Source organism: Xenopus tropicalis, chromosome 8 (assembly GCF_000004195.4).
Source record: "Xenopus tropicalis strain Nigerian chromosome 8, UCB_Xtro_10.0, whole genome shotgun sequence".
NCBI lineage: Eukaryota > Metazoa > Chordata > Amphibia > Anura > Pipidae > Xenopus > Xenopus tropicalis.
The window spans coordinates 86,275,093-86,294,930 of record NC_030684.2 but is presented as its reverse complement, the minus strand read 5'-3'; the positions used below and the strand labels follow the sequence as shown (position 1 = coordinate 86,294,930).

The window sequence follows — 19,838 nt, the reverse complement described above, 5'->3', positions numbered from 1 at the left end:
CATTGTTATTGTTTATATCATATGGTGCAAGAGCCATGCAAAACTAGTTTGCCTACTGTAAGTTAGGGCCATTAGAACAAGAAGAACAAGAAGTCCATATGCTGCCATGACCATTGACTGGCTTATTCTAGTTGTGAATTTGGAGTCAGAGGTATTTTGGTCTGGAACTAACGTGACCACTGACCTGCTGGAAGTTGTACTTGGCATCTCTCAATTGGTTTGTTGTGTATTTTGGAAAAGTTGAACTTGATGGACAAACAGTATGGCTGTGTATCAAAATCCTATAAGGGCACGCCTTCATATCTTTCACCTCATTTAGGGTAGAGCATAGACAAGAGTGTGTCAGAATTAGATTACAGTTATTACTACCCAGCACTGACACTCACTCAGAGCTGTCTAGATGTCCTATGAGAGTACTGGAGTATTCACAATTTAGGGTAATGGAACGCACTGTTCTTTTTTCCGCCAGCAGAGAAAACATTTTGAACGCTCCAATCTGCCCAGTGTTGCAATGGCACTTGCAGGCATACTTGACAGGTGGATACCTATTTTCTCCACTAAATATCCTTTAATCTTGGGTTCAATTGAATGACCTTTCAAGAGTAAAAGTAAAACCATCCTATTGTAATATCACTATGTTTCGAATAGTTTTTCCATTTGTAATGTCCATTTCCTTAAAGAGTCACAGTTTCTGTGTAAATCTGGTGTCATTTGAATAACCGCCATACTGTTTTCTGCATTTGTATTCTATGATTTGCGTTTGGGTAGGGAATATTGGTTTGGCAGTGGTATCACCCCAGCTAAGCTTGAGCTTTGGTGGTCTGTAAACAGTACACAGGGGGATACAGACAGCATGGTTTATGCTGCTTTAGTATCTCCTGCTTTTTATTTTCTTTGAAGGCATAAGATGAATGCATGAAAGAGATGTAAAGTGCCCTTTCATGAATGGCTCGCCAGCCAGAGAATAGTCCTTAAATCCAGCCAAGTGTCACTGAAGAGGCTGCTTTACACAGTCTCCTATTCTGATTTTAATGAAAGTCATAACACCTATAAAAACACCAGAGTAGGGGGTTAAAATGTCATTGGTTGAAGATAGTGTTTCTGTATGAAAGTGTATATGTATGAGCGAAGGGTAAGATATGGAAAAATGGTGTTGTAGCACTGTGTAACAAAGAGGTGCAGAAGCAGTGGCTCTAAAATTGTAATACATTCTTGCACACACATTTACCAAATATAGTTATTGTGGGCTTGGGCTAAATAATTGGTTTATGAGGAATCTAAAAGTGGCCATACACTGGCAGATATCAGCTGCCGAATCATGTCCTTCAGATGGATTCAGCAGCTTATCCTATCAATGTATGGGCACCCCTGATGGGCCTACCAGACAAATAATTGGGCAGGCTCCTATTCACATTTTTATAATTGACCCAAGGGCCAAATGATTGGATACTCCCAATATAGATCACCTTAGGTGGGCATATCAGGGGAGAGATCCATTTGTTTGGCAACCTTCCATGTATGGCAATCTTAAGTCTTCCTACAAATGTAAAATGCATCATGTCATGGTTCTCCTAAAACCTAGTTCTTTTACAGGAAGTACAATTTCAGTAACACCCAGTAACATAGGGACTGTACAACAGAGGAAAAGTTAATTTATAAGTGAACCTTTAAAAGCAGTGCTGTGCAACGTGTGGCCTGGGGCCCCAATCTGGCTGCTGTGACTACTTACCTTTGTGTAAGCTTTAAATGGTATAAATATTAAAATTAACTGGCCGCCCAGTTACTCTGCCTGCCCTACCCCACCTGTGCTTGCCATACTCTGCCTTACCTATGCTGCCTGTGTGTGCCATACTCTGCCTGCCCTTAGCTGCATGTGTGTGCCATACTCTGCCTGCCCTACCCCACCTGTGTTCGCCATACTCTGCCTTACCTATGCTGCCTGTGTGTGCCATACGCTGCCCGCCCTTAGCTGCATGTGTGTACCATACTCTGCCTGCCGTACCCTGCCTGTGTGTGCCATACTCTGCCTGCCCTATGCTGCCTGTGTGTGCCATACTCTGCCTGACCTACCCTGCCTGTGTGTGCCATACTCTGCCTTACCTATGCTGCCTGTGTGTGCCATACGCTGCCCACCCTTAGCTGCATGTGTGTGCCGTACCCTGCCTGTGTGTGCCATACTCTGCCTGACCTACCCTGCCTGTGTGTGCCATACTCTGCCTGACCTATGCTGCCTGTGTGTGCCATACTCTGCCTGTCCTGTGCTGCCTGTGGGTGGTGAACCTGTCAGGGATTTGTTCTGTGAGTTTGAAGCATTTGGAAATAGTCATATATGGTACATAAGGTGTGTAATTATGTGCTGGGGGCTGCTGCGCTATCTACAGGGGAGGAGGAGGCATATGGATTTAAGGGTATGGCTTATTATGACAATGAACTTTTTTCCCATATGAGTGATGGGTGATACCCCTGCAGTGAGCTCCACCCATTTGTCTTTTTTAGTGTGATACCACCTTTAATGTAGATGTGGTCTTGTTTGTGTCAGTATGGGTGTGGTTTAAAAAAGAGAGTGCACAGCACTGTTTTAAAGTATCAATCCCCCTAATGTACTGTGCTGTGGAACATGTTAGCAATCTTAAAATATCCTTCTTAATTATAACTGTATGCCCCAGTAATCACAGAATCATCATTTTAACTTGCTTATCATGAATTTTATTTCAAAATGTTGCCTTTTTTATGGTTTTTAACAGTCTTTCTGTTTGTCTGCAGCACATCAGTCCCACCCCTCTGGCCAGGAAGCACCTTCTTTAAGAAGAATGGAGCCTTGCTCCAAGGTAAGTTGATAATACCCTCATGGGTACCTATTAAACTCAATCCTGAAAATATTTCTGTATTATTTGATTTTGTACCATTGGTGGTCTTTTTTCCCATAATCCAGCAAGTTTCTATTACCTTTTCTTGGTTCTTTGCATGCGAGAAATGGCTCTTATTTATATGTAGTGTTCAAGTTATTCTCTGCATGGAGTTTGTTTATTGTCCCTGTGTAGAGCTTTTTTTTTTCTCCCACAGCCCAAAAAATATGCTGTTAAGGCAGGAACTAAAGAACTACTGTAAGTGACTTAAAGGAAAAGTAACACTAAAATTTTTTAACTAAAATATCTATTCTACCCTCCCCCAATAATTGCCCTATCCTGAAAACCATTTGTTATTTTGAATGCTTTAGTAGAAAATACCTGTAAAAAACTTGGCTTCCTGTCATTTGAACAAAGGCGATACGGCGATGCCGGGGAAAGTATCAGGAGATGCATTAACTATGCGGCGATCGATTGATCGAGCCTAGCCTGACTTCTGTACTAGGAAGGAGTCAGGCTAGGCTCAATCAATCGATCGCCGCATAGTTGATCCATCTCCTGATACTTTCCCGGCATCGCCGTATCGCCTTTGTTCAAATGACAGGAAGCCGAGTTTAACAGGTATTTTCTTCTAAAGCATTCAAAATAACAAATGGTTTTCAGGATAGGGCAATTAGGGGGAGGGTAGAATAGATTTTTTTATTTAAAAATTTTTAGTGTTACTTTTCCTTTAACATGCTCTGTAAGTAAACAGATGCAAAGTATGCCCTAACCAGCAAGGTCTCTTCACTTTTTTGCATAGCTCATAAGCCACAAGTTAGGGCTCTGGCACACGGGGAGATTAGTCGCCCGCGACAAAACTTCCTGTTCGCGGGCGACTAATCTCCCCGAGTTGCCATGAGCCGCCATCCCACCGGCGAACATGTAAGTCATGTAAGTCGCTGGCGGGATGGCACACACGGCGGCGCGATCAAGAAAATGTTTTAGTACAACTTTCAGAAATCTTAATTTGTATATTTCCTTCCTTACCAAACTCCTAATGCACTGAATTATATTGATTGAGCATTTTATAACTCCACTGTTGCCATTGCCCTCCTCAAGTTAATACAATAATGCCCCCTGCGGTGTATTGTTATCAGTGGTGTAACTAGATATTCCTGAGTACTGCAGAAAAATCTTTCAATCCCCCACACATTGAGGAAGGTGACTTAAAGGAACAGTAACACCAAAAAATGAAAGAGCTTTAAAGTAATAAAAATATAATGCACTGTTGCCCTGCACTGGTAAAACTGGTGTGTTTGCTACAGTAACACTACTATAATTTATATAATAAGCTGCTGTGTAGCCACGGGGGCAGCCATTCAAGCTGGGAAAAAGGAGAAAAGGCACAGGTTACATAGCAGATAACAGATAAGTTCTGTAGAGTACAATAGTGTTTTATCTGTTATCTGCTAAGTGCCTGTGCCTTTTCTCCTTTGAATGGCTGCCTCCATGGCTACATAGCAGCTTATTTATATAAATTATAGTAGACTTTCTGAAGTAAACACACAACTTTTACCAGTGCAGGGCAGCAGCACATTATATTTTAGTTACTTTTACACACTTTCATTTTTTGGTGTTACTGTTCCTTTAACTCCTAACATTATATTGAAATTGGGCATCTGTCAAGACCTCACAGCGCTTCATATACTTCTGGGTCCCTAAGCAGCCACTTGGAATGTTGCTTTGGTTGTTACCCACCTGAGCAGGTATAAAACTTGGGAAGGAAACGATGGCCCTACTGCTGGAACAGTATTCCAGAAACTAGTAGAAACAATGGGATGCTAACACATGGGTACCAAGATGGAAACTGGCATACAGATATGTTATACAGCTGTTCTGAAAAGTTTCATTGTTCCTTTTTAGCATTATAGTGTATTGAATTTAAAGGGATAAGAATTCAAAATATTTACTTTACCTGAAAACACTGAATTATTGAGTAAACTATTAGTTTTAAAAAAAAAAAAAAAAAAAAAAGAACATTTTATGGCTTTAAAAGTAATTTGCACTTTTTGTTTTTGCAATGGGGGAATCCATTTTCAAATGCTAACTTGACTGTTTTCTTTTACTTTTTGGCAAGTAACAGAAGGTTCTCTTGCTTTAAAAGCTAATGACACCCAAGGCACTTGTCAGCCAGCTGATATGTACCCATGCTACATATGCTACCTTCTGCATCTCCCATAGACTTACTTAGAGCTTTTCACAAACCCTCTTCAGTCTTATAAAATACACTCACTGAACTGCATCCAATGTGACAGTGATCTTAAGGTGAGATTAGATTTTAGGGTATATGGGGCATTTTGTTGCCGAAAATACTTTGTAGTTGAAAAGCAAGGAAAGTGGTGCCAGCCCATGGTGCTTGCCATGTGACAAACCCCCTGTGTGCCATTACTCTTGGATATCTGGATATGCTGCTAGAGAAGAGCTGCTGCCCCTTAAGGGCTCTGGCACACGGGGAGATTATTTGCCCGCGACAAATCTCCCTTGTCACGGGCGACTAATCTCCCTGAACTACCATCCCACCGGCGAACATGTAAGTCGCCAGTGGGATGGTACACGCTGCGCAGGCGATTTTGGCAAATCGCCGAAGTTGCCTCGCAAGGCATTTTCGGTGAGTTGCCGAAATCGCGCCGCCACGTGTGCCATCCCACCGGCGACTTATATTTTCGCTGGTGGGATGGCAATTGATGGCAACTCAGGGAGATTTGTCGCGGGCGACTAATCTCCCCGTGTGCCAGAGCCCTAAGATAAAGCAGAAACAAATGCTCATTATCTGAGTGTTCATAAACAGTTAATAAGCTGCTGCTTGGAATGTGCGACTGATTTAACAACAGTGAAAGAGATAAGCAGGCTTAGTTGAAGCAGACAGGCCTGCCCAGCCAGTATCTGACTCAAAATACTGTTGGGGCAAGGAGCGAATTTGTGTGTTAATGCGGTCCTTATCCCAACCGGCCTTTATCCTGTCAATGTGATCTGTTCGTTTGGCCTTTCAATGTATGGGTGCCTTAACGCCAAAAGGATAAGTGAGTCTTATCTGCAGGCTGAGAATCATCTCTGTGTGGCTGTAGCATTATGCTGGCCATACTCTCTACATTGGTCGTAGGAAAGATCATTAGTCCACTCCACTAAAAAGAACTGATTTGTGGACATACAGGTAAAAACAAAGGAATTTTCTACCCGTATCTAATGATTCAGTATTAACGTTACGATGTTGGGGCTCCTTTAAAGGGGCCTGAGAAAAATGTTCAGTCCTGTCCGATTGATAAGACAACTGATATATATGGCTTTTGCTGATATCAGTCGCCTCATCTCCTACCATATATGCATCGATTATTGAACAAACCAAAGTTTTATATGACAATATTTGTGCGTGTCTAGCCACCTTTAGAAAGGCTATCGGGCTCAATGTAGGGAGAAAGTATGTCATTTGGGGGGTTGTTTAGGGTATTTTTAGGGATTTTAAAAGGTTTACTTATTCTTTAATGTAGTTGGAATGCAATGCAGAATTATCTCAAGTGGTTTCCAATGTATTTATTTATCCACTGCATCAGTAAATGATTGATTTTGAATAATTGCTATATCCTGGTCAGTAGATGCTATATTCTTGCATGTATAGCAACATTGTGTGCTCTTTAGAGACTGCCTGTCCTGGTTAAATGGATCTCTCCTGCTTTCTGTTTATTCTGTCTTGGCACAGCAAAGGATGTCAGTTAAATTGTCACAGGATGTAAGGAAGGAGCAAGATTAAACTCTTTTTACTGAAGTTGTGTACTGAGCATTCAAGTACAAGCCGTCCCTCAAACTAAACAGGCTAAAGTTTAATGGCGCAGATTGGTTTCCTGAGCAACTAAGAGGTGTGGTTGGAAATTATAGAGTAAAAAAAAAATCTTGCTGCTGTTTAAATGCTAGGTGTGTATACATGTTATTATCTACAATCTGATCCCTTGTGTCTACAACCACAGTCCGTACATTGTGATGGCCCCTTAACCCTCTTGCTGCCATAGAGACTGGGATGCATAGCAATATGGTGCCTGTTTGAGAGGGGGGGGTTAAGAAAGTAGAGAATTCAGAACTATAAGAGTGAAGACAGATGGGGCGAAAACTTGCCACAATTGTTTAAAACCCCAGCCGCGGTGACAGACAACAGTGTGGTGCTGTACACAAGTATACTAGTCGCTTTGTGTGAAACGTACTGCATGGGACTAGTCGCCAGACTTTTGTGGTGGGCAATTAGTTGCCGTGACTGGAATTTAAAAATTGTGCTGACTATAATTGCCCCGTGTCTTTGCCCTAACAGATACAGTTTATGTATAAACAACTTTAAACAACTATCTGGTTACTAGGGTTACCTTAGAAAAGAGGCATTTAAATGTCAGAACACAGTATGAATAGGAAAGGGACCTAAACAGAAAGAAATGGAGTGGTAATAAGGAAATAGCAACTAGAGTTGATTTTTGAGAGAGGCAAAATAAAGACCAATTGCAAAGATTACTTCAATCTGCACTGTAATCCGAAAGTCAATTTAGGGCAAGGCCACACGGAGCAAATAGTCAGCCTGCAGATAAGCTCAGACTACCAATACAGCCCTATGCTTAACAATACTTCTAGTGCGTCTGCATCCAGGCGCATTCAGTGCTTCCGGGTGCAGGTACACGCATATAATAATGAAGAGCAGGATTCTGCATATAAAATAAATACCAGTTATTAGGTGACAAGCAATCATTAGCAGCTTATTTTTGTATACCACATGTTTTGTTGTTACCGATACATATTAATTAAAAGGCATTTTGTTGTTTTCAAGAATTATTGGAATCTGAGCGGTTCAGCAAAGCTTTCAGCATTGTGTTGCCATTACTATTTATATACATTAATGACCCTGAAGATGTGGGTGCATGTTTCTGGCCGGTGGTCCCAGGCAGCCCGTAGTGCTTCTAATTGCAGTCCATGCCCCTTGCATGCAACCGTTCTTGTTCATAACAATAGATGGATCGGTTTTAAATCTAGGTTAAAATGATATAAAGCTCTCAAATGAAGGTGACTTTCAACAAATGTATTCCTCTCCAATTCTAGATATCACCAAACATCCTACTACATAAGTCTTTAGAATGGTTAATTACTTAAAGATAACTCAAAAAAGGGCAATTCAGCTAATGAGTGGAACTAATTAAATGAGCAGCCGGCGGTATGTCACACAGGAACAGACTGCAAGTAGGACCTGCGGAGAAGAGTGCTTTCCCAGTCTGATTGGATCAGCATCAGAATGATGCAGTGCTCGGAATGATTGCATGATATGCTTGTGTTGTACACTCATCAGCCGCAAAGCCACCAATAACTCTGCAAGCTGGAGAATTTTCTCTCTTTTGCCAGAATCTTACAGATATCCGTTATGTTTTGAAATCGAACAAAAAACGCTTGGCAGCTGTTCTAGACTTAAGGTGGCCATACACGGGCCGATTGTAGCTGCCGATATCAGTCCCTTGGTCCGATTCAGCAGCTTATCGGCCCGTGTAGCGAACGAGGGGCATGCCCGACCGATATCTAGCCTGAAATTGGCCAGATATCGATCGGGCAGGTTAAAAAGATTAAGTCGGATCGGGGACCGCATCGGCTCATTGATGCAGTCCCTGAACCAATTGCCCCATTGCCGCCATTATAATTCGATCATTTGTCCCCAGGGCCAAACGATCGAATTACCCTGGATTCTCCAGATATCCCCACCTACGGGTGGGCGATATCGGGAGAAGATCATGTGTATGGGCACCTTTAGACTGATGAAAGTGCTTTGAAAAGAATTAATAATTATTTTAACTTGTTCAACAATTACATTGTATTTATGGGATGATTTGGGACTCTATCTGTGAAATATAGTTCTCAGCAACCTTCCTTTATACATTATTTAAAAATGTTTAATGATTTTAGCCCTACCATGCATAGGTAGTTTTTGAATTCCTGACTTGGAGGCAAGTTTTGGTTGCAAAAAAACAAGATTTATTACCAAATAAAGCCCCCTGTAAGCTCATAGCATAGAGGTTGTCTAATAGACAATCGTAGCCCTTTTTTGGCACTTCCATGAACTTTTATGGCGCTTGTGTTGCTCTCCAAGTCTTTTTACATTTGACTGTGGCTCATGAGTAAGAAAGGTTGGGGTCCCCTGATGTATATTAACAAATGTTTAGTACTTATCTGCATTTATCTGCTGCAGCGCTGGGTGCCCATGAAGAAGAGTACTTTACATCCAACAAATATGTAGTTGTGTTCTTTATTGTTTGTACAGTATATAATAACAGGATTTGTTTGGTGTCAGCCTGCTACCTATTAACTTTGCAAACTCTCAGAAAGTAATTCCATTCCTAGCAGTATTTATACACTTATTTCTGTTGCACTGACCAATGAATTCTATTTATGATACAGCCTTGTCAACATTTATATGCGAGTATTGTTTCTGACATTTACTATAACTGATATGGAGAATGCTCTTTTTGGCCACTCTGTGATGCCACTTATCAAACAAGTCACTTCTTATCCCAATACCAGTCCTCGACACTGACCATCCCATCAACAAAGGACACAGAGGAGAAAAGCAGTGCTCGTATTACTAGATTTACTAGCCATAGCTATTGAGATATTGGAGTGTGGTGAAACTACTTCCTACATTTTTTACTGGTAATTGTATGGAAAGGGTTCCTGGACACATGAGCTGACTGAAATTTAGAACTAGGTGTGTGCTAGACTTTTGGATATGTTATGTAAATTTCAGATATTGAAAGTTATATGAGGTAAATATGTAAGATTTTATTTGACACCTACGTCGGTTCTGAACAAAGCCAGAGTCAGAACTACAGAACAAAGAGACCACAGGGTTTTTATAGACTTTGTGACATAGTAGCATACGTCATAAGAAACATATATATATATATATATATATATATATATATATATATATATAGGCGTTACCAGTGTACGCACATAGAAATATCTGTTCACAGCACAGAAACAAGGAGCTGCTCTTTGCTAAATAGGCGGTTCTATCCTCAAGGTCATAATAGACATAACTAAAGGTCCCCATACTCTGGCCGATTATAGCTGGCGATATCGGTCCCTTGGACCGATTCAGCAGCTTATCGGCCCGTGTAGGGGCAGAACCGAGGGGCCTTGCTGACCGATATCTGGCCTGAAATTGGGCAGATATCAATCAAGCAGTTTAGAAAATCCAGTCGAATTGGGGAGCTGATGCGGTCCCCGAACCGACTGCCCCATTGCCTCGTGTAGAATTTGATCGTTTGGCCCCAGGGCCAAACGATCGAATTCACCTACATGCCTCCCCGATATTGCCCACCCGTAGGTGGGGATATCGGGTGAAGATCCGCTCGCTTGGCGACATCGCCCGTGTATGGCCAGCTTAAGGCTAGCTTGAGAACAGGATCCATCCGAGTTAAGGGTAAGAACCCACAGAGCGGTTCAGTTGCCTGCTATCGCGGGTGACTAACCGCCTTGAAAAGGCTTTCCACCAGAAACTTTGTGCGACTTCAGATTACCGAATCAATGTGAAGGGCTTTCCACCGGTGACTCCTATTTTTGCTGGTGAAAAGCCTTTTCGGAGCAGTTTGTGGGTGACTGTGGGTGAATCTGCACACACAGAATTTATTCTTCATCAGATAGTGCTTTCCGCACTGAGCACCAACAAAGTAGATACTCTGATAAATGCACAGAAACCTCTTGGCCTCTGCTACAGAAAAATTTTGATCAGGCGCCCGAGCAAAGGCAAGTGTTAAGCACTGTACCCTGTATTATTTCAGTAGATACTTCTGTTTTAGCTTTAAATTAATATTGCATTCTTGGAACTATTTTTATAGACTGAAATATACAAAGTATGAACCCAGCCAGTTCTTTGTACTGACACTGTCCGTAATGTAATTTCCATTAGTGGCAGGATAAAGAGAAGCATGTACTTAGGAGCATTTTGCTTGGCAGCACACAATAAATAAAGTACCCCCCCCCCCCCGACACCCCATTTCTCAGCTCCGATGCACAAAGGAATACTGTACTGTATTCAAAAGTCTTCTCGTACAAATGTCTCTTGTCACATGCAATCAGTGTTTTGCCATTTAGGATGGGAGAAAGCAAAGGCTGCACTATAGTAAAATCATTGTCCCAAGCTGGGAGAGCAGATTGTGTAGTAGGGAAGAAATAAATATTGCTTCTAATGTTCACCTTTCTGAGCGACTGCGTGCCTCTTGTCTGTGTGTGTAGTGACCCATCTGAAAACACGACCTAATGTAGCACTTCAAAAACATGTTTACCTCTCTTCTACCCTCTCCATTTCTAATGAAATAATTCTTGTCCTTTAAACCTCAAGCTGCTAGCGGCAGTTTGTAACAAATCAATACATCTTTGGTAGCTTTCCCCCCTCACTTGTACTCGTACAATGATTCTTTGTTTTACAGATTAGTGGCATGTAAAGAAATGTCCCTTTTCCACCAAGCCGATGGCTGGCAACCTAAGACATAGAGTAATACACCTTACATTTATTTGGGTACTTAACAGAATGGGACATGCTCATCACTGTGTGTGTCCCTTTCTGAATCCATGAGTGCAGGGAAAACAAAAAAATAGCACATTTTTAAAAAATCAGTCAGATTTCTTTTAAATCTAATTTTACAAGTAAATACAAACACTTCTCATTTTGATACTATTACCTACGTGTTTAAAAACTTTTCCTTGTACAAAATGAAAGTACCATTGTACCATTTTGCTGTCTAGTATTAATGTATTAATGCAAAATTTGTCATTGTATGCTAAAATACAGATTTTATTCTTGGCTCAGGCATGAAAAATGTGAAATGTTTCATGTATTTATTTTTTTCATTCTCAGGTATTTATCATTTGCCTTATGAATTTTCTTAAAGGTGATGTCTGAAAGAATTTGTTTTTGGTTCCATAAGATTTTAACAGTAAAGCAACTTAAAACGCTTAAAAGACTTTTATTCAAATATATTTGTGCCCGTTACTTTGAATACCTTTCGGCATTTTCCTTTTCCCTGCAGAGTCTCCAAATCATCATTTCCTCCCTTATTGTTGTGTGCGAATCCACTCGCCATTAAATATCTTAGGTTGTGATTAAAGGGCAGTGACACACAAGATTTGTCGCTTGTGAGAAACCTGTACTTACTACGGACAACAAATCTCCTGAAAATACATTGCCATCCGGATCCGTTAAAGTCATAGCCGCTAAAATTTTACATGCGTTATCCAGCAAATTCCTGCAGGCGACTAATCGCTACGCAAAGGTTGAGTATAAGTAGGTACTGTATCATTGGGGGAATATTAGGCTGAAGTGTAGGGAAAAGCTGTATCGCAAAAAACTTATTTTGGGACTTTTGTGGCTAAACTGAAAAATGTTTTTACTGTGAAGCAGCTCCTTGTTCCTTAGTACAAAAGGAGACGTTTGGTGAGCACAAAGCATGTGCGCCTTACTCCTTGTCACTGTAATGAATTTTGGCACACAATTGTTTGCACAAGCTAACTTGAGGGCTTGGAGCCATGGCCTATGGCACTGTATGCCAAAACTAACCATGCTTTGTGTGCTTGATATGCCCGGATAGTTGGGCTGTATAGTCAAAACTGGCCAATCTATCCAACCAAATCTAGGCATTAGTAGTTGGTAATTTTCAGATTAAATAATTTGCTAGTTATTTTCCTAGTTCCTTTTTGCGTGTATCATCTCTAGAAAGAGGATTGTTTTCACAAATGAATAATTTGCAACAGTTGTTTAAAGGAGAAGGTAAAAACTAAGTAAGCTTTATCAGAAAGGTCTATGTAAATACAGCCATAAGCACTCACAGAAACGCTGCACTGAGTCCTCTATCAAAACAAAAACATGATTTCTTTTCTCCTTTTGTGTAAACATATTCTTTGGGTGTCTGACTTCCTCTCTCAGAAAAATCCTTCATTCCTGGGGCCAGAGTCTGCAGCTCTCTTCTGCTCCCCCCTCCTATAAGTATGTATAAGAATTCACTCCCCCTCCCATCAGAGTGCGTGATCTATGCTACCAATGGCTAGAACTGCAGCACTGAAGCTACAGAGACAAAACCAAAATGGCAGCTGCTATCCTAAGCAAAAGGAGGGATCTTTTGGGGCTGTTTACTCAGATATGGTAAAGCTTTCTGCAGAATAAATATAGTGTTCTGGGTGGCACTAATGTGGCGACTCTTAGCAGTAAAATGCCAAAAGGAGTTTACTTCTCCTTTAAGTAACAAATGTAAAGCTGGTCATACATGTACCGATAAAATTATATGAAACCTAGTTTTTGGACTGTATGTGGGCTCCTAATTATTGTCCCAATATTTTTCATGGCCGTTTAGTTGATCGGCCAGGTTAGAACATTTTGGTTGCCCAACGCATGTATTGTGTATTGCGCAGTATCTTGGGGGGACCTACGATAAAAGTCACTTTCTTACAATTGGTGTCGGCCAACTATTTCATGTATTTTAAGAGCTGAATGTTCATTTTAGACCATTGCATTTAAACGTATGACCGACATCTGAACGTTTGTCGGAAAAAGACTAAAATATGAACGAGTACGGACACCTTAATGCTAACAGAGACAAAACAGATAGAAATCTGTCATAATCCCACCCCCCACCGCCAACTTACCAAGGGCAAGATGTTTTCTGTTAAAAAAAAAAAAAGAAATAAAAAAGAAATACATGACAGAATATAATAATGAGCTTTCATGTAATCTTCAAACTATTCCACAAGATTTATAGGTGCTAATGATTAACGTGTTTGATGGCAGGTATCATTATTATTGATGGGAGAGATGCTGGCAGCTAGATTACTGATTAGTCATAAGTTTCCTCCTTGCTCTGGGACCAAACCGGTTACAGTACAGCAGTAAAATAGAAACAATTGCAAGCATATGCGTGGGTATGTAGTATAGGAAACTGGATGTCCCATTTGACACTGTCTTCCCCAACTTTTTTCTTTGCAATTGGATGTGGGAGCACATCAGTGCTGGGGAACAGTACAAGGCTTACATTGCTATAGCATGGTGTCTCTAAAGGTACCTATCTGCAGGCCAAACTGCCTGTATGCTCATGTGAAATCCACTTATGGGAAAAATGCCTGTAATTTCAATGGAAAAATGGAAATGCCACTCAAACTTTCTATTCTAAGGGACTCTGGTGAGCAAGCACTTAACCGTGGCATATTGTCCCGTAGACTTTGGACAAGCTCTTTGAAAGCCCATGGCTAGTTGGCATCAAAGTTCAAGTTCCTCTGGGGGCAGGAATTGGATGAAGGAAGAGTGTCTGCATTAGCTAAGCTAGCCTTGTTAGAGGTCTTTAGTATTTATATAGCTTTTCACTCTATTGAGGGAAGAATATAAGCAAGTTGTGTAACAAAGACAATGTTTGCTTGTGTCTCCCTGTTTGGCTGCAGGCTGCCTACAAGGCTGACTGCTGAATGAGGCACAAAGGCTTATTTGCTACTGTGTTGTCATGACAACAATGCAAATAAATGTAAAGACGAGCCCCCTCCCAAGTGTCCCTTTGTTTATTCTCTGCACAAGGCACTAACCTGAGATTTCCTTTTTCCTTGGGATGTAAATGGAAAAGAACGAAGAGAGGTCTGTAATGTAACTGGCTTATTTAAATATTTGAATTAAGCCTATTTAACTGCAAGGAAGGACAACTGAAAGCAAGTATCAAGGGTACACTGCCTAAAGAAAGAACAGAATCCGTTATTTAAGTCTTTGGCTTATAATTAGGCTCTTTTAATTTCATAAACTAAAGTTTAGGCCCATACCCACAGCACATGCAAACTGTCCATTAGTAGCTAACCCGAGGGGCTAGAGAGCCCTCGTGCCCTGAGAATGAATGGCACACAGGGAAAGGGCATGCCAATGATGCACATTTGCTGCCCTTCTGGCACTGTCAGTGCCACATACAGACAGGGGCAACGCTCTCTCCTTTTAGGTGCAATGGGGATGGCTAGATGTAATGTAAACCAAATATACAGGCAAATGTTTTTGCTGTGGGTTCAAGTTTACAGTCTGTGGCAACAAATGTTTTTACAATAATTTGTTGGGCTCTAAATAGGGAGCAAATGTTCAATGCTTTATGAACAGGAAAATAACTGAGGGTCGTAATATGAGCGATTTCCTTTGGGAAAAAATAAGTTAAATAAGTGAGATGAGCAGCACAAAGCCAGAATTATACAATGTGGAAAGAATGTTTTATTTCCAAACCTCATGTTTTGTGAAATGTGAGAACTGCTCTAAAAGTATCCATCTTTTAACTCCACTCTGTCCATGCTCTGTGATTTTTACATGCATTTTCCCAGGGAGGTTTTTGGCCAAATATGTCACAAGCTGTGTACTTCCCCTTAATAATAATTAAAACTGTTGTGCTTCTGGCACACAAAGCAGTTATCGTGTGAAATTTTAGCCTTCTGTGCTTTTTGGCCAGTAGTTGTTAACTGGTGTCTGAAGTTCAGATATTTGCATTATCCTAAGGAAAACCTTTTTTAAGAAGTTCCTTTGCATTTTTTTGCTTCTTTTATAACCACATGTACCTTATGCCAAGGCACCTTTACACTGAAAGATAAGGCTCCATGGAGCTGGCTTTGCTGCTGTCAGCCTGGCACTTTTTTTTTCAGCGTAAGACAATTGGATCCGCTCCTGTATGCCACTCCATTCATCTGCACATCATCCACTTGCTTGTAGGCACACACAGCGGAGCAGACTGGAAGTCGGGCCAAACCCCGAAAGCAGGCATTTTCAGGCCAACCTCCAATCCACTCCGCTGCGAGTGCCTGCAATCGAGTGGATTCTGTGCAGATGAATGGAGCAACGTACAGGAGCGGATCCGCTTCTCTCAGGCATACATAAAAAACATGCTGAGACCAGCAGAGTCAACATTCTGTGGGGCCTCATCCTAAACGAAAACTAAAGCTAAAAAGACATTAGCCTGTAAAAATCTCCAATTAAAGGGGTTGTGCACCTTTAAGTAAACTTTTAGTATGTTATAAAATGACCATGTCTAAACAACGTTTTCATTGGTCTTCATTATTTATTTATTTTATCGTTATTGAACTATTTGCCACCTTCTTCTAACTCTTTGCAACTTTCAAATGGGGTTCACTGACCCCAGCAGTCAAAAACGATTGCTCTGTGAGGCTACAGTTTTATTGTTATTACTTTTTATAACTTCTTTTTCTATTTAGGTCTTCTTCTATTCATATGCCAGTCTCACATTTAAACCACTCCCTGGTTGCTAAGGTAATTTGGATCCTAGCAACCATATAGCTGCTTAAACGCCAAACTGAAGAGCTGCTGAACAAAAAGGAAAATAACAAAAAAATACAAATAATAAAAAAATGAAGACCAAATGCATCTCTATACATCTCTATAGCAGCAAGAAGTGGATAGAGAGAGGGAGGTAGTTTTATAGAAGGCTAGTCTGTGCATACAAGAATATGTTCCCTAATAATTATTTTGTAACATCAATTCATTTTTTTTTTTTAGCTTTTCTTTATTTTAGTTTGATGCACACAACATAAGCGCTAACTGTCTATGACTCTTAAACTTCTGCTGAACTGAAACACCCAGCATTCCAATTTATATTTAGCTGCACTAAGTGCCACCTCCCCACTGGGCTTGGGTTTGTGTGAGACTTCCCAGTTTTAATTCCTAGTTGATCAAGACATAATATGTCTTTATCTAATATGTATAAAGATCATTTATGGGATACATTTCTGATTGGCAAGTGTTCTTTTGTTGGAAATCTGCTTTAATCTCCTTTTGTTTATGTACTTCAAGCTTAGTGTTTGAAGCACTGGCTTATGACAAGCAAGGCTGCCCCCTGTCCGGACCAAGCACATTAGTCTTTTTGTGTGACTCTTGCATTTCTATGCATCCATTTTACTTTTAGATAAGTAGCTGAGAACATGCAGTACAATGGATGTATTGGAAAGCCCATGCAGCTATTAGGTAATGCCACATAGGGCAGTTTTGGATGCTTTATGCAAAAATATAAGCCCAAAAATATGCCGCCACAGAGCCCAAACCACCCCCTTGACTAACACTGAAATCACACTAACAACACCCCCCCCCCCTTTTTTTTTTTTAAACCGCACCCACTTCAAATCACACCCATGTGATCACAAGAGCTTTTAAGACCAATGGTGGTAGCACAGCAAAAAACCAAATGGTTGGTGTAGGGATATCCCACTTCATTTGTATGTGAAAGAATTATATTATATTATTATTAAGAATTATATTATATTATTATGTCCTATTAAGACACACCCTTAAATCCATATGCCTCCATATAAAGACCATTTCCAAATCCTAACAAAAAGGGTAGGGCAGGCAGAGTATGGCACACACAAGCAGCATAAGGCAGGCAGAGTATGGCACACACAAGCAGCATAAGGCAGGCAGAGTATGGCACACTCAGGCAGGGTAGGGCAGGCAGAGTATGGCACGCACAGGCAGGGTAGAGCAGCCAGAATATGGCACACACAGGCAGCATAAAGCAGGCAGAGTTCTGCCTGTGTGTGCCACACTCTGCCTGCCCTATGCTGCCTATATGTGCCATACTATGCCTGCCCTATGGTGCCGGTGTGTGCCATACTATGCCTGCCCTATGGTGTCTGTGTGTGCCATACTCTGCCTGCCCTACCCTGCCTGTGTGTGCCATACTCTGCCTCCCTACCCTGCCTGTGTGTGCCATACTCTGCCTGCACACACAGGCAACATACAGTGACACAATGCTGGCACTACTCCTACAGTCTGTCTTAGGTGTGAACAGGTGAACAATGTGGGTGCTTACAGCCTGAATCTGAGGTCTGAACAATGCAGGGGGCCAGTTAATCTAAGTACTGATACCATTTAAAGCTTACACAGGTGGGGGGCCCACACAAAGGGGGGCCGCCAGTTGGACAGCCCTGTTTTAATTGAAGCCAACAACCTAAGAACTTAGCAACTTGACCAGTTTTCTCTCTCGCTCACTCACTATTGGTTTTTGAACTTTCTTTATGCATATACCATTACTAGCTTTACCAGCAGAAACTCTACAATCATACACATTCCCTTTACAATAATGTGTGTAAAGGTCCCCATACACAGGCCGACTATAGCTGCCGATATCTGTCCCTTGGACCGATTCGGCAGCTAATCGGCCTGTGTATGGGGAGAGCAGAGCGGCCTGGCCGACCGATATCTGGCCTGAAATTGGCCAGATCTCGATCGGCCAGGTTAGAAAATCCGGTCGGATCGGGGACCGCATCGGCTCGTTGATGGGGTCCCCGATCCGACTGCCCCATTGCCGCCCACATAATCCGATCGTTTGGCCAAACGATCGGATTATTATTTTTTTTACCTAAATGCTCCCCGATATCGCCCACCCGTAGGCGGTAGATCTGCTCGTGTATGGCCACCTTAAGTTCTTTTGAGCAACGCCCCCTCCTATTGTCTTCTAACAATATGCAATTGTAACTTTGGACCTACTCTGGAGATATGTTTATTTGTATATGTAAACTACACAAATACAGGACATAATGTCCTGTATTTGTGTGGACAACCCTTAGCTCATCACAAGGTTACAGATACACAAAATGTGCGATAGACCCAGAAGTATGTACAGACAGAACCAGCACTCACACTAGAAATAGCTGCTTCCTTACACAAACAGATAAGTGTTGCACTTCAGTGTCAGGATTCACCACTAAAATGGATTCACCAAATGTTAACCCTCAAAGGGCACTTGCAGCACTGTGGAAAATTTTAAAGAAGTAAATAATCTGTGTGATTAAAGGCTAAGATATATATATATGTGTGTGTGTGTGTGTGTGTGTGTGAATAGAAATCTAAATGCCCCTGCAGTCTGCGTGATTCAATCTTTTATCATTCATCTGTTGCAGGGAAGATCTTTCTAATAAGGATGAATGCCACAGACCATCTCAGTTGCATTATATACATGAAAATGAAGAAGCTCATGTGTAGCAAAGTGAAAAATGCATTTTTTGTTTCCACAAAATGTAATTCTCCTGCATGAAGCCCAAAACAAATTGGCATGAAGCTGTTAGCAGTAAATTGAATTTTTTGGTGTGTAATTTAGTAGAAATAGTGACAAGTGAAAACGTAGAGGTCATTAGTCATTGCGTTTAAGCTGCACCGAGGCTTTAATCTGCCAGGGTGTGATCTTTGTGTCTGTTCCAATTGCACACTTCATTTCCTTGGACACGGCACAGTCTGCTATGTCTGTCACGCAGCCGCACTGCTCCCTTAGTCAGTTTCGCCCTAGGGCAGATGGGACGCTGTTCTGGGGCAGATGTTCTTTTCAGTTTATTCAGCGGTTGGCCTTGGATGTTTACTGTTGTCATGGTGACCTTGGTTTCCATGGCAGCACTGCTGCGACCTAAACGTGTGCCACGGGGTTATGGCTGTAAGAGGGATCGTATTTTTCTCAGTGTGTGCAGCCTGCCATCTGTCAAGTGACAGAGATGAAATTGGTTCGGCAAGAGATTAGTGAGAAAGGCAGTGACTCTGTGGCTTTTTATGTGTTTGTCTTTGCTCTGAATATTGTTGGAATAGAAGCCTGATTTCTCCCAAGCAGGTGCTTGCTTCCTCTTTGCTTTCCATAGCAGCCTTGTAAGCGTTGGGAAATCTTGGTGTTTTTGACAGTTAGAGGGGCTCATTCGGTGTAGAGCCTGCCTTTGCACAGCTCACCAGGGCTTCTGTCAAATTGCATCATCATTTTGCTTCCCCTTGTTACACTTTGCCCTGGGTATTCACATCAGCAGAAATCCATAAGAGCCTAGCCGAATGGACAAAAATCATTTTCAACTTAAACCTGTCTTCTGATTGTCCTATATACTGCGGTGATGGTGGGTCTGCTCACAATCTCCATTTCCTTAAGCTCTTCTAAGCTGCCCCTCAATATCATGATA

General features: G+C 41.4%; 1 protein-coding gene across 6 annotated transcripts in view; it reads left to right on the top strand.

Annotated features, from left to right (window-relative positions):
• The window catches only part of foxn3 (forkhead box N3), a 185,062-nt gene that overhangs the window by 145,839 nt on the left and 19,385 nt on the right, over positions 1-19,838 (top strand). For all 6 annotated transcript variants that reach the window (XM_012968386.3, XM_012968384.3, XM_012968388.3 and 3 more), the window contains one exon: positions 2,764-2,828. In XM_012968386.3, coding sequence (XP_012823840.1) covers positions 2,764-2,828 — 65 coding nt within the window. The remainder of the gene's footprint in view (positions 1-2,763; positions 2,829-19,838) is intronic.